Source organism: Notamacropus eugenii, chromosome 3 (assembly GCF_028372415.1).
Source record: "Notamacropus eugenii isolate mMacEug1 chromosome 3, mMacEug1.pri_v2, whole genome shotgun sequence".
Classification (NCBI taxonomy): domain Eukaryota; kingdom Metazoa; phylum Chordata; class Mammalia; order Diprotodontia; family Macropodidae; genus Notamacropus; species Notamacropus eugenii.
The window spans coordinates 123,642,719-123,659,249 of record NC_092874.1 but is presented as its reverse complement, the minus strand read 5'-3'; the positions used below and the strand labels follow the sequence as shown (position 1 = coordinate 123,659,249).

The 16,531-nt window shown below is 36.7% G+C and overlaps 1 protein-coding gene across 1 annotated transcript in view; it reads right to left on the bottom strand.

Annotated features, from left to right (window-relative positions):
• Nucleotides 1-16,531, bottom strand: part of LOC140531889 (metabotropic glutamate receptor 8) — a 387,742-nt gene that overhangs the window by 211,306 nt on the left and 159,905 nt on the right. Inside the window, exon 3 of the mRNA XM_072650546.1 lies at nt 2,362-2,498. Coding sequence (XP_072506647.1) covers nt 2,362-2,498 — 137 coding nt within the window. The remainder of the gene's footprint in view (nt 1-2,361; nt 2,499-16,531) is intronic.

The following is a 16,531-nucleotide window of genomic DNA, read 5'->3' as shown; positions in this document are numbered from 1 at the left end:
TAAGCATGTTGGTAGTTACAGGACTTAGTCAATAGAGTGGGAATTGGAAGCCTGCAAAATAAAGAGTTTGATTGTCAGAATTAGTTCTTGGAGGTTGTAGGAAATGGGATCAGAGACACAGGTAAAGCCTTGGGGAGTAGTAGGAATATTGCATCTTGTGTGATGACAAGAAGGATGACGGGCAATAATGCTGAGTTCTGGGAAGTTAGAAGGGAGCAGAAAAAGTTGAGGCAGGATGGTCTCAGTCTTCTCAGTGAAGAAGAGAAATGAGTTTTAGTTCATGATTTAAAAAAGAGAGAGAAAGTCTTGGAACATTCTCTGTGGGAAATGAGAGCAAATTAATGAGTTAAGCAGAAGGATTGCTGAGCAGCAGTGAAAGTCCAGATGATTTTTTTACACCACCAATTTGTAGCAGATGAACCAGCTTGAAAGATGTCATATATTATACCTTTCTTGCTTTAAAATTCAGTAGTCATATTTTCTTAGTCCTACTTATTTTTTATTTTTCATTTGTCCACTTTCAAAATACTCTTTCAAAAAAGGTCTTTTCACACAGTGCCAGCAAGAATGTACACTATGAGACGTGGCAACAGCCTGTGTTTCAGTAGATGTTGGTTTTGGTTCCTGGATAAGGGGAGAAGTGTCGGGGGAGATAAACAGATGAAACATCTCCAGGCTACAATAAATACACAGTCGACTGTTGAGCTGTGGTGAGATGGTTTCACACAGCAGTGGCTAGGAATGGAAGTCGATTTTATGCATTATTGAATGCAGTACTGTGATAATTATTGTGAAGTCATCTCAAAGGAGCAATAAATTGTAAATACTCCAGTGTTGTTTTTCTTATTGCTTATCAACAGCTTCTTAGATGAGAACTCTGGATAAATACATTGCATAAATACATCACTTCAATGAGCATATTTGGACACGCAGAACTGAAGAATGTATTATAATACCAAATCAACATCTTTTGCTGGTATTCAAATACAAGCAAAGCATAAATGAATTGAAAATTTGGGGAGTTAAATCATTACAGTATTCTACTGTTCAAACCTTATTTTTTTGTTTGTTTGTTTATTTTTTACCTTCCAGCTAAGAGATTCATAATTTGCTTAATTATGCATTAGGGAAATGAAAAGCACTATTATTGTATTATGAGGGGCCTTTCAAGATCAAGTAGAAGCGAAAACATTAAATTAGGGTGAAAATACATTGGCTATTATCTTTTCCCAGTCAGTTTTGAACTGATTTTAATATTCATATCATAAGAGAAAACTCTATTATTCTTTCCTAGCAAGTACATTCTTCAAGGGTAGGGACTGCCTCCCTCAGAGCCTAGTCTACTGCCTGACTCATAGTAGGTACTTAATAAATCCTTATTGATTTCCTCTTCTTCTCTAAAGACCCTAAAGTTTCTATAATATGGACACTATATAATGAAGTATAAGACTGCAGCTGGAACTGCCAGTGCAGGCTTTATTTGTCCCTAATTAGAAGGGAATATACACTTTGCTTCTGCAGCATTGCAACAAAAAAGGCATGTGAATGTGTGCACTTTTACAATCCCTTTTTATTCTATACAGCCATATGTACCTCATCTTATTGCATATTAGGGAAGTTAAGTGATTAAAAGTGTTATAGGCCAGAAGATTTGGGGGATATTTTGTCCTTTCACCCACTTTTTACCCATTACCATTGTGTTAGGTAAAACTGATGTGAAAACACAAATAACCCCCAATGTGTTCTTGTTGAATGTCACTCTAACCCAGTCTTATATTTCTACCCCAACATATGTAGATGACTAAACCAATAAACATTCAAAATAAAGAGAAAATTATATTTGAGAATAAGTATAATAATAAAGAGTCCCAATTTATATTCCACTGCCATCAATTCAAAAGGAAATTAGCCTGGATATGTGACCTGTGGCACAGTGATTTTTTTATACACCAAAAATTAGTGTAACAGGGGATCATGAATGGGGACTGGAGAGGGGAAGATGTTTAGGTATTTTTATTTAATGCTTGGACCAGTGATTCCATGGTAAAGAAGATTTCCAGTACAAAAGCTTCGCCTGTTGATACACATTGGCAAGAGGTCTGTAATTTGCTCTTAGAAAACCAGAAAGAAGTTAAAGGACTTGCCCACAGTCATGTAACTAACCCAAGCTTTCCAGCCTCTAAGGAAAGTCCTTCATCTGCTATGCCTCTCCTACTGAGCCATGCATTTTATAGATTACATAAACAGTTGGGAAAATGCACAATATACATTAAACATAAGGCTATGGATTGATATTTGAATCAGCAAAGTATACATGTAAACAAAACCCAGAACAATATTAATCATCCTACAGATACTTACATTTAGGTGAAGCTGGTTAGTCCAGTGACCAATTATTTTATATTCTGTACTCTTGTTGTTTATTTGATACTGGAATATGTCATAGCGCCCAGGAGCATCTCCATTTTCATTGAAAGTGACCGGCGTGCCAGCACTACCTGTAAACATTTCGAAAAGAATTTTATTAAACAGTTTTGCTCCATAAAAGTATTCTGGTGAAAAGATACAAAGTTTGTGATTATAAAAGACATAATAATAAAATGATTATGAATCACCAGGTTCTTTTTGACCATGCAATATCATTTGCATTACAGTCTGTCTGACTTTGTATTCAGGAAAGAGTTTTGCTTTAAAACAAAGTAAATGGTGACTATCACAGTTAGGTAATTTATCTAAAATCTAAATGAACAAAATTTGATAGAAGAAATAGTCAGTATTGAAAACCTCCAGGCGCAACAAAATGTTCATCTAGAAAAGAGGGCACATTTCTTTATAGAGAATAGCTTTTGCATTATACACACTCAAAACAATATTTTGAAAAATGACATCATTAACTGATTATGCAACCAGTCAATGTTTTGCTGTTGAGAGCTCAAAGAGTTGGGGATTATATACTTGAACCCCTTCCATACTCAGAGCTTTCACTTGATGTTGGCTCTGGCTCCACCTCTAAAGCATTTTCCCTTTTTTCAGCTAATCTTCCAGGTCTCTGAGCCACCATCACAAGCTTGCCCTCTAGTATGACTAACCTGCTGTTTTTAAAGGAGAATTACTATTTTGAATCTCTGGTCAAACTAGGCAGTGGTTTATGGGAGCTACATACCTCTGTGCAGAACATCAATATCGCTATCAGAATTAATTTAAGATTAGGTGGTAAATCTCATTACCTTTCACCCTCTGCTTAGGGGACAACTGTGTATTTTCTAAACTAACTCACAAAGAGTGACTGCTCATCTAGTTGACTCTCTTTATGTCTTCTATTGAACTAAAGACTGGTATTTACCATGGATTTTCTATTTATCTTCTTCTATCTGTAAACACAAGAATCTGACTTCTTTGTACCAAGGTCCCTTATGTGTAGTAAGCATTAATACCAATGGTTCAATAGAGCAGAAACCTTGAATAGCCAGAGGTGACATTACCAACATTAAGGGTCTCTAAGAGATAAGAAGCAATGTGTGTAGTGGAAAAATAAACAAAACATGCATTTGGAGCTGAATTCAGATCTATGTTTTGCCCCCTGGGCCAGTCTTCAAACTTAGTCGCCTCATCTATAAACAGGCATCAAAATACCTGTGCTACCTTGCTCACAGACTTCTGATGGAAGCACTTTGTGAACCACAAATTTGAGATGTTATTTTTCTAAATGCTTTCTGGTTAAATATTCTAGTCTACTAAAAATATAAAAATCATGAAGGAAGAGATAGAGCATTAGATTTGGATTTAGGAAGGCCTGAGTTTGAATCTCACCTTCAGACACTGGAGCTATCCTGGGAAAGTCATTTTACTTTCTCTCATTTTCCTCATCTATAAAATGGAGATAACATCTACCTTAAAAGGTTGTTGTTCAATGGGATTTTATAAATACATATATGTGTGTGTGTGTTTATGTAATTTTGAAAAACTTAAGCAGTATAGTGAGTTGTTCCCCCAAACTAAAAAAAAACAAAAACAAATCTAAAACAAACCGAAAACCCCCCAAAATAATTGATTATGTTGTTTTAAATCTTTTAGAACTCAAATAGTTAAGATATACTTAATAGTTATAATATGTTGCAGTAGGTGTCTCTAATTACATTATACAAATGTGTGCAAAGAACTAACCTACTGTTTCACTCTGAGAGCCAAAAGACCCCTGACCCATTTAATAGTCATAGCACTTTCCTATAAGCATTTTATAACACTTTGCAAATCTCCAAGCAATAGAGCTGACTTATTCTTCTTACTTGTATGATCACAATAATGTTTCCAGTTGGCAAAGGTTTGAAAGTAATATAGGAAACAGGAATCCAGGGTGGTTATACTTAAAATTAATTGTACATACATCTGATTTCATAAAAGCATTGCCTTTCAGAAATATTTTAATTTTAGAGCTCACTGTTTTAAAAAAGAAAGCAGTATTTTCATGAAATCCGAGTGTTGTCAGAGCATGAGTCCAAAATTTGGGAACTAGATCAGAAAATGACATCCTCTGAAACTGAACTAGGATTCACAGGACTTAGTACTCATATCAATTCCACAATCTGATCATTGTAGGTGATTTTTTTAAAAACTTAAATCAATTAAACAAGAAAACTGAACCTTGAATCACAAAAAGTATAGCTAGTCCATATAATTCTAAACAGACAGATAGCTAGGATCTATGTCTCTGGTTGGCCGTTTTTATTTGTTTTGTTTTGCTTGTCTTTGTTTTATTTTTGCTTCAGACCTACAATTTCATACACATCGGGAATTCTTCAAATTCCCTTCATCTCTGCAGTTGTTCTGTAATTTATAGTCTTAGAAACATTACTGGAAAGACTGTAAGTGGGCAGACTTGAACTCAGGTCTTCCTGATTCTAATTTCAGTCCTTTATTATATCACATTTCCTTCCTTGTTGTTTTGTGTGTTTGGTTTTTTTACATAACCTCTTAATTGCCATACCAAGGAAAAGGTAATTCATAATTTACACTGTTAAAAACAACAAAGTTTGTTGGTTGTATTGGTACATATTAGACAACAAAAAGGGAAAGGATAAAAAATCATAGTCTGAAGCCATTACTGATTTAATGGACCAACAGGTTAAGTCACTTAAAATCCTCCCTGATTTTCTCCATCAGAAGATTGAAATGACAATATTGATCCCTCAGAAAGAAATGACTTTATGATGCTGATATCAAAGGCACTTTATGAATGTAAAGTTTCATCATTATTGAATGGATCTATTTGAGACATAGAAATACAACCCATAATTGCCTGTATGGTTCTTAAATAAGCAGAATGAATCTTTACAACAAGACGAAGAAGGAGATCCATTTGTCAGGGAGACATATCTCAGCAAAGCAGATGAATTAGGGGATTTAAATAAAACTCCTTCCAAGAAAAATGACAAAATAGATATTAAAGCATTTAATGTTGGGTTAAAAGAAACAAAAATGAATGTTCAATGATTAGATGCAATTTAAGTAATGTGTTTTAAAAGTGCACATTGCTAAATTAACAGCAGCCACAAAATGAGTTAGCAACAAAGGCAGTAAGATCAGACTTGCTAAAGAAACGAGACATAAAAAGATACATTCTATTAAAATTGCATCATCTCAATTGGAAAGCTTTCAAAAGGATGGTCTATTTCAATTCTCACCTAAACAAGCACTGCTGCACTCCATACCACCGCTAACATATTCCAGGATTAATGAAATTCTCATTTCAAGAACTCATAGTTGTCCCCTGACTTGGACTCAAGCATTGGCTGTATGGCACCCAAGCAAGGCTACAAGTATATATTAGGGCAATAAACATCTAGTAACACTTACTATGTTCAAGACACTGTGCTAGATGCCCAGGATATAAATAGAAGAAAAAAGAAAGACACTCTGTCCTCTAGGAGTTTCCATTCTGATGAGGGAAGAGGACCAAGAAAAGGGAATTGAAATGGGGGTTGGAAGAAAGGTACCCATATTGTGGACTTGGTAACAAAATCCAGAAAATGAGAGGCAGAGCCAGGGAAGGGCATGAACATTGGCCAGTTTGGCCTCTCCTCCAAAATGGAGCTGTTGGGAAGAACTGAACAGTGGAGGTTGCAGGGATGGATGGATAGATGGATAGATGAACAGATGGATGGATGTTCCAAGGTGAGAAGGCCCCAGGAAATGGAGTAAATTTCAGGGTGAGCTGGAAGCTGATGCATGGTAGCAAAATCCAGAGTCAGAGCAAAGCAAAGAAGTCACTGAACATTGTGATCTTGAGATTGGAATGCAGGTGGGATGGGATTGGCTCGAATTCTTGAGAACTGAGAAGCAAGAAGAGATTTTAACAACAAGAAGCCTGATATGTGAAGTGACTAAAGCACAAGTAGAAAATAATACTTCCCAACACCAATGTCTTGTGAGAAATCACTCTCCCTTTCCCATCTCTCCTTTCCCCTCCCCCTCCCACCTTACCCTCTCTCTCATTTTACTTTCCTATAGGGTTCACCCCCATCTTGGGCAGCTGAGTGACAAGCAGATGTCCTGTTCTTCACTTTCCCATCAGGCCTTGCCCGGCAGGCAAGCAGCAGTCCTCTCTCTCTTAGACACACACACATACCCTTGTGGCAAGATAGATTCAACTGAGCCACAGGGGAGACATCCAATTCTCTACTGTTTACAGGAATGCGTGTGCTTTACCTTTAGGCTCACTGCTTTGTTTGAATATAAAATTATATTGATAGCTATCGGATTTACATCACCTGCATTTCCCACAGTAGGCTTCCACCAGTATCTGTACCAGAGAAGAGTCTTTTGTAACAAAATAAATAAGTAAGCAAACAAATAAATAAATAAAAAGAGGTGAGGGAGTTGTAAAAGGAGGAGTGAGGAAAAACTCAGCGTACTAACCAACATGTCAGAAGACCTGCACCTCTGAGAAGAAAACGGGATGGATATCTGAGCATCTCTTCTTTGAGAACATTATAGTTCTGTAGCACTCAATTTCTATTGTTAAAGGGCTTGCTTTACACTTGCATTATTAGTTAATGTGTATGTGGTTTTCCTGCTTCTGTTTTCTAGGCTTACTATAAAGAATTATACTGAGTTTAAAGAAATCACAGAAACTTTACAAGGTGGGTGTTAGTATACCTGCATTTTAGAGATGAGAAAACTGGGGCTGAGTGGTGAAGGGATTTGCCTAGAATCCCATAGCTAGGCAGGGATCTCAAGTCTTCCTGGCTTAATATGCAGACCTGTAACCACTTCATTGCTTGGCAATGACTTCAAGGAGAAAAACAAAATGAGAACACTGGGTGCACAGGATCTTGACCCCCACCACATACATTGCTGAGTGGCTATAGCTGATGTCCACAGGATGTTGCTTATAAGCATGCTACACACATGATCTTATTTTAACTCTGCAAATAACTATAGTGGAAACAATCCTAGTCTTGTACCTTAATTCAAGTTCATCTCTAACACCTATTAGCCATGTGACTTTGAGCAAGACTTAAAGTTTCTGAGTCTTAGTTTACTCAAAAGAGAGTGGAGGAGTAGATAGTACTTTTATTACCTAACCCAGAGAGGAGTGTTTTATCAGCTTAAAGCACTTTGTAAATGGTGATCCACATAAATTGTTGTTTAGTTTTTTTTCAGTCCTGTCCAACTCTTAGTTATCTCATTTGGGGTTTTCTTGGCAAACAGAGGTTTATCATTTCTTTCTCCAACTTCCAATCTCAGATCAATGAAAAATATCATAATATTATAAAAAAGTGAAATCTAATGTCACCAAAAAATTACTAAAATTATTGGGAAGATAAACTGAAATAGTATTTAAGAATATGGTCATTATTGTATGAATCTCTATAGGATCCATGATTTAGTCAGTGGGGTTGGGGTGGAAGGGCAGGAGAGGACTCACTCTACTTTGGCAGATAGCAAACAATCCTATGACATAGATTTAGATTACTTCTGGAGGATCAACAAATGACTTGCCCAGGGTCACATAGCCAGTTTCAGAGGTCAGCTAAATATAAGTCCCTTGAGGTCAGGGACTATTTCTCTTTTGTCTGTGCATTTCTAACACCTAGCTCATATATTAGACACATAGGAAATGCTTGTTTTTATGGTCATCAGCATTTCAAGCCCTATAACCATTAGTCAAGCTTCGGCCATTTCAGCCTTTAATTATCTCTCCAAAGTTCCTTTTCCTCTGCACAGCATGAAGTTGCCCCAGTAGCAATCATCTTAAGTTACATCTGCAATGCTCTTCAATTTTCAAAGCACTTTATTCTCAATAGCCTTTTTAGGTAGGTTACGCAAATATGTTTACTATCCACCTCATTCTGCATGTGAAGGAAAACTGAAGCCCAGGGAGATGGAATGGTTGGCCCAGGGACACAATCCTAGAGTCTGAGTCAGGGCTTGAATCTAAGGTTCCTGATGCCAAATCCATGACTGTACCACTATATCAAACTGCCTCTAAGTCATATGTGGCTACCATGATCCCATGAATACTTTGAGATGTTACTGGAATTCTTTCTTTTTATTTTTAAAGGGAGTAGAAGGAAACTAAAAATGTATAGAAATTTTAACACTTTTGATATAAACTCAACTGCACTTTTGCTGGTCTGACTCTCTGAATTCTCATGAGAAAAGCTAGCAGTTTTCATTAAGTTAGCTTGCATCAGTGAATGCAAGCATGGCAATCATTATGCAATTTCGTGAACTAATTGAGTAGGAAAGCCAACTCTAATTGTTTCCTTAGGGAAAATCAGCCCTCACTTCAGAGCTATGAACTCTAGCAGCCATAGTCATCAATACAATGACCTTTGTTCATGCTCCAAACCCTTTTTTACATATTTCTTTTTCCTGCATCATCTCTGGTACCTAGCCAGGTACTACCCTTGCTTATGCTTGCAGAGGCCAATATTTTCTTTTTGAAATGCCCTTGCTCATGATTTTAAGACCTGTTGAATCCTCAGTATTCTTTAAAATCCATCTTAACTGGCACCTCCCTCAGAATCTTCCTAGTCAATGATGACCTTTCTCCAATCCAACTGACCATAGCACTTTACTTCCATCTCATATGAGCTCATATTCTATTTGTATTTTAAATATTTGTACATGACAGTCCTTCTGATTATAATTCAAGCTCCATGACAATAGTGATAGTGGAGGGCAGAGCCAATGGTGGAGTAAAAGGATGAACCCCCCCCCCCCATAGCCCATAAAATACCTGTAAAAATGGCTCTAAACAAATTCTAGAACACCAGAAGCCACAAAACAACAGAGTAAAAGATATTTCCAGCCCAAGACAGCCTGGAAGGCTTACAGGAAACATCTATCACACTGGGCTCAGACTGGAGCACAGCTCAGCCTTGGTCATGCAGCATGGCAGGGACAGGACTGAAGCAGACTTCAGGGCATGGAATCATGGGCAGTAGGTGTGGTTCCCAGATTTCTCAAACCCCAAATGCCAAAGACAGCTTCAAAGGTCAGTGAAAAATATTGTAGCAAAATTCCAGAGTTCCCAGGTTAAGGAGAAAATATTGCAAGCAGCCAGAAAGAAACAATTCAAGTATTGTAGAAATACAATCAGGATAACACAAGATCTAGCAGCTTCTACATTAAGGGATCAAAGGGCATAGAATATGATATTCCAGGAGTAAAATGAACTAGGATTAAAATGAATCACCTACCCATCAAAAGTGAGTATAATACTTCAGGGAAAAATGGTTATTCAATGAAATAGAGGGTTTTCAAGCATTCTTGATGAAAAGACAAGAGCTGAATATTTCACCTGAGTGAGAAAGGTTCAGGGTCCCACCCTGCCCCAGCTCCAGGGCAGAGAAAGTCACTGCAGCAGTGTACCCTTTTGGAGACCTTGGCCTAAAGACCCTGGGGGAATTGAGCCACTGATCTGGGTCTCAGAATTGAGTGGCAGTCCTGTAGTGAGGAGGAGCACTAACATGATGGAGTTGGAGGAAGTTGTGAAGAGGGAACTCTACTCATCAATCTTGGGCAGAAAAGCTTGTGGTTGCTCCCAGACCAGAGCACAGGACAGAAGAAAAGTAAACTCCTCTCCCTTGATTGTGCCACCTTGGAGGAACTGAGAACTTACAGGTCCTTAGAGTATACCCTCCACTTGACAGAGGTCTCAAAAGTCAAGTAACTGGCTGGGAAAATGCTGAAAAAGGGAAAAAATAAGACAATAGAAGGCTACTTTCTTGATGAACAGGTATTTTCCTCCACCCTTTCAGATGAGGAAGAACAAAGCATACTATTAGAGGAAGACCAAAAAGTCAAGGCTTCTACATGCAAAACCTCCAAAATAAATATGCAATTGTCTCAGGTCATAGAAGAGCTCAAAAAGAATTTTTAAAATCAAGTAAGATAGGTGGAGGAAAAATTGGGAAGAGAAATGAGAGTGATGCAAGAAAATCATGAAAAATGAGTCAACTGCTTGCTAAAAGAGACCAAAAAGATGCTCAAGAAAATAACTCCTTTAAAAATAGGCTAACCCAAATGGCAAAAGAGGTTCAAAAAACCAATGAGGATAAAAAAAGCTTTCAAAAGCAGAATTAGCCAAATGGAAAAGGAGGTTCAAAAGCTCACTGAAGAAAACAATTCTTTAAAAATTAGAATGGAACAGATGGAGGCTAATGACTTTATGAGAAACCAAGAAATCACAAAACAAAACCAAAAGAATGAAAAACTGGAAGATAATGTGAAATATCTCATTGGAAAAACAACTGACCTGGAAAATAGATCCAGAAGAGACCATTTAAAAATTATGGGGATACCTGAAAGCCATGATCAAAAAAAGACACTAGACATCATCTTTCATGAATTTATCAAAGGAAACTGCCCTGCTATTCTAGAACCAGAGGGCAAAATAAATATTGAAAGAATCCAAAAATCACCTCCTGAAAGAGATCTGAAAAGAAAAACTCCTAAGAATATTGTAACCAAATTCCAGAGTTCCCAGGTTAAGGAGAAAATATTTCAAGCAGCCAGAATGAAACAGTTCAAGTATTGTGGAAATACAATCAGGATAACACAAGATCTAGCAGCTTCTACATTAAGGGATCAAAAGGCTTGGAATATGATATTCCAGAAGTCAAAGGAACTAGGATTAAAACCAAGAATTACCTACCCAGCAAAACTGAGTATAATACTTCAGGGGAAAAAATGGTTATTCAATGAAATAGAGGGTTTTCAAACATTCTTGATGAGAAGATCAGAACTGAATAGAAAATTTGACTGTCAAACACAAGAATCAAGAGAAATATGAAAAGGTAAACAGGAAAGAGAAATCATAAGGGACTTACTAAAGCTGAAATACTTACATTCCTACATGGAAAGATAATATTTGCAACTCTTGAAACTTTTCTAAGTATTTGGGTAGTTGGAGGGATTATATACATATAGATAGAGGGCACAGGGTGAATTGAATAGGAAGGGATGACATCTAAAAATAAAATTAAGGGATGACAGAGGAATATATTGGGAGGAGAAAGGGAGAAACAGAATGGGGAAAATTACCTCTCATAAAAGAGGCAAGAAAAAGCTTTTTCAATGGAGAGGAAAATAAGGGAGGGGAGAGAGAAAAATTGAAGCTTATTCTCATCCATTTGGTTCAAGGAGAGAATAAAAAGCACACTCAATTAGGTATGAAACTCTATCTTACCCTATGGGAAAGTAGGGGAGAAGGGGATAAGTGGGGTGTGAGGGGGAAAATAGAAGGGAGGGTAAATGGGAGGAGGGAATAATTTAGAAGTAAACACTTTTGGGGAGGAACAAGGTCAAAAGAGAGAATAGAATAAATGGGAGGCAGGATAGAATGGAGGGAAGCATAGTCAGTCTTTCACAACATGACTAGCATGGAAGTCTTTTGCATAACCACATATGTGCAGCCTATATTGAATTGCTTGCCTTCTCATTGGGGATGAGTGGGGAGGAAGGAAGGGAGAGAAGTTGGAACTCAAAGTTTTAGGGACAAATGTTGAGAATTGTTTTTGCATGCAACCGGAAAATAAGAAATACAGGTAATGGGGTATAGAAATATATCTTGCCCTACAAGAAAAAAAGAGAAGGTGGGGATAAGGGAAGAGAGGGGTGTGATAGAAAGGATTACAAATTGGGGGAAAGGGTAATCAGAATGCACGGTGTCTTGGGGTGGGGTGAGGAGAGAGATGGGGAGAAAATTTGGAACTCAAAATCTTGTGGAAAGAAATGTTGAAAACTAAAAATAAATAAATACATTTTAAAAAAAGAACATAGTGATAGTTCCTATTTTACCTAACCTTTGTATCTTTTCCAGAGCATCAGAGTTCAAAGTCTACATTTGATAGCTTACTAGCACTATTACACCAGCAAATCATTGACCTTAGATTTCATTTCCCTGGACTGAAAAATGTGATGGTGACTCTCCATGGTCCCTTCCAATTCCAGATCTATAATCCTGTGGATGTTCCTACAATCATAGTCTATTATCTCTTACATAATATATTATGAAACTTTAATGGACCTGTGGTCTCATGCAACTAGAATTTCCCACCATTGGTACAGACCACAATTCATTTGTGCCTTCTTGTTCTGTGTGATTCTTCTCCTCCATATTCTCTCATATATGTCATACAAAAGAGATAGTGTGGTAGAGTGGAAAGAATACTGGCTCCAGAGTCAGAGGAACTTAGTTTAAAACTTTACTTCTTATGGGTACTGTCTCTATAAACTTACACAAATTACTTAGATTTTCTGAGTTTTGGTTTCCTTGTTTGTAAAATCTTTTATTTTCTGACTTTCTCCATGTTCTGAAGAGCTTCCTCTCTCATAGATTTAGAGAAGGAAAGGACCATAGAAATCATTAAATCCAAGCCCCTCACTTTGCTGATGGGGAAACTAAGGCCCAGGGAGATTAAATGACTTGCCTAGAGTCTCAACAGTTAATAAGCAGAATTCAAATCCAGGTCTTTGAGATTGCAAGTCTAGTGATCTTTTCTCTATATCATGATATCTTCAAATCTTTGAACATTTCATAGATACCAGTGCAGCATATGAGCCATTTATCTATTGCTCTTCTTCTGACAGTTTAACTTGTCCATGATCTTTCCTAATCCTTTTCTAAAAGATATTATTACATATTACATAGCCAATATTGTCGACAATATGCCATGGTCTTCTTTGACCCACCATGTACTTCTCCATTGTCCTTTGGGTCTCCAACAGCCTTTGACATCATGGTGTTCTAAGACTCATTTTCACAAAAGGAAACAAATAAATATTTATTGTATTGTTAAGATAGGAAAAAATCAAATATGACTAAAATTAAGTTATCAAACAGAGAAAGCTAACGTGGCTTCTTGATTATCCCTCAATAACCATTTGTGCTAAAAGGACCACACCATCACTTGTATCGATTAATGTTAAAATTATTTTTATATTTTTTATAAATTTTTAACAATTTACTAGAATATCTCCTATCTGGGCAAATGTACTTTAAATACAAATAATTATGAGCACATGGAATTGTAGTTAAAGTATAAGCTACTAATTCTAGTACGTGCCAATGTACTACATCAATTGATGTAACCTGTCACTTCAAGGTACTCTTAAGCACCTCCAATGTGTATAGTGCTAGGAAATCAAGGACAAAAGACAGCATGTACTAAGGGATCTATATGCAAAACAGATATAAAGAAATCTGGGGAACTGAGTACTAGTTGTTGAGAGAATCAGGAAAAGCTTCATGTAGATGAGACTTGAACTAAGTCTTGAAGGAAACTTGGGAAGTCTAAGCAATGAAGAAGAGGAGAGAGCACACTGTAGGCATGGTGAATTTGCCAGTGCTAAAGCACAGAGATGGAAATTAGACTGTCATGTACGAGACACAATAAAAACAACTTAGCCGAACTACAGTTTGTGAAAGTAATAAGGAAGGAAAGGTACGCTGAAGACCCAAATACCAGTAGCTAACAGTAGCTGGCATTTAGTGTTTTCAAATTTGCAAATCACTTTACATGTGTTAACTCATTTGATTTTTTTTTTATGCCAAACTGAACTTAGCAGAGACATTAAGTTAAAATATCCTGTCTCTTATATGCCTGGAGTCATCACCTTATTTCCTTCTATGTGTCCATCCTGGATGGGATGCTTTTGTCTTACTTCATTGCTGGGTTTTTCAGTGATGTGCCTTCTCCCAATGTCACACCGAATACTTGTGCTCATTTTTGCAGAGTTAGTATATGTCAGCTCAATCTCTAAGGTCCCTTCCAGCTCAAAAATTCTATCATTCTGTATGATACAGCCAACTCCACTGAAGCACATATTTCTGTGTCTGAGTTATTTAAAACCCTGAAAATGCCACAGCCCAATAGCTATAGCACTACCATGGGGAAAACATCTCTCATTCCAGACAATGATTTATGAATGGGGTCGAAAGGGAAAGATAGCAAATCATTTGTTTCTTATGGACCTGTTTTCTTGGTAATTACACCAACCATCAGTGAATAATTGGCCAGTAAAATACATGGCAATACATTATGTAGCTATGGTTATTCCAGGTAACCAAACAGTTATGAGTAACTCAAAATATAAAATGATGCTGATATTATCTATACTGTATTGGGAAGAATACATACAGAAGGTCATTCAGTGACATTTTAATTTATACTCATTTGGAAACATTTTACAATTTACAGCTTTATTAAAAAACTGAGTTAGATTTCTTTAGTTTTCTTGGCTGCATACAACCAATATTTACTTGTGTTGCAAATATGATATAATTCTTTGAACATATCCACATATACACCTGATTCATGGAAGAATGACTGCCTTTGAGATTATTAAAGGACCATCTCTTTGATACAAAAAGTTTAATAAAAACTGGGCATAAGTGGTTTTCTCGTTGCTTCAATATTTACTTGTAAGATGTGAACATAGATGGTATTCCCATTCTGTAAATTAGATAAAGAATCATTGTATCCTATCATTATATCACTGTCTCCTATACCTGGAAAACCTCATTCCTTAAGTGACTCCCCCATGAATATAAGAGGTATTAATTATTAACCTATCTTTTAAAAGCTAACTATGTCAAAAAAAACCTCTTCTAGGAAGCTTTTTCTAATTCCTCAGTTCCTCTGACCAAGCAACACTTTATTTGCATCTTGCTTATATAAATACATGTTTTTCTATTATAAGTATTTTTATTATTAATTAAGAAGGCTTTAGTGAGCTCAAAAATGAACAGAAAGAAGATAAAGGGCTGGAATATATTTGGGAAATTGTGTTTCATTTTTAATGATCTCAGACTGCACCCTCACAAACACATATACACACATTTGCAGTTTCAAACATTCATCTTCATGTGAAACTATATGACATGAAAACCATCACTTCACAGTCTCTGAAGAATGTGTGGAAATTGAAAAAAAAACCACCAAATGAGTGTAAAAAGGCAGCAGCAATTTCCAGCGGTGATCTATTTGTAAGAAATGGCATAAGGGATTTTCATTTATGCAAGTCTTTAACTCCATTAGTGTAAGGGACTTATGTTGAGGAATCCTCTTCTATCAATGGTGACTGGTAAATGTTCTGCAAATTACAATCTATCCAAGTTGTCAGGAGCACAGAGTTTAAGTGGCTTCACCAGGATCACGAAATCAGTGTGTGTTGTCTGTGGAATTTAAACTTGTCTTCTCAATTATGAGATAAGGTCTCTATATTTATTGCTTCTCATTAAAGATATGATTATGGAAATTTGGGTTTGGAAAAGAGGTGGGCCAATTATGTCGGAAGAATAATGAATGGCAGGTGAACAATGTTGGGGTTGCACCACTAACCAAAAAATGTTAAAAAAAAAAAAAAACAACACTAAAGAAAGACCAGGATCATAAGACCTAATATCAAGAAATGGAAAAGACCTCAGAGGCTATCTAATGCAATCCCTAATTTATATAAATAGTGAAAGTGAGGCTCATAAGTGACTCTGTCAGATTCACACAGTAAGCAGAGGTGGAATATAAATCCAGGTTCTCTAGCTCCAAATCCAGTGTTCTTTCTATTGTGCCGTGAATGAATTTTGGTGTGTACCCATGAAAGCCGTACTATCATCATGATCATCATAAATTTTATAGCCACACCTTTGTGTCAGACACTTTGCTAAGTACTTTACAAATATTCTATCCTCACAATAATTCTGTGAAGCACATACTATTATCTCCATTTCACAGTTAAGAGAGCTGAGTAGCTAACAGATAGAGGTTAAATGACTTTGCCCAAGGTCACACAGACAGTTAATCTCTGAGACTGGATTTAAATTTAGGCCTTCCTGAATCCAGGTCCAGCATTCCTATCTTTTGTACAACATAGCTATCTCCATCACCCATTGATTCAGGTATTTGTTAATTTGTATATGTGACATACCTCCCTTCCAAACCAACAAGAGGTAGAGCTATGAAGGCTAATTGTCTATTTGTGTCCGTGAGTTTACATGTACAATATTTGTGATCCTACATTG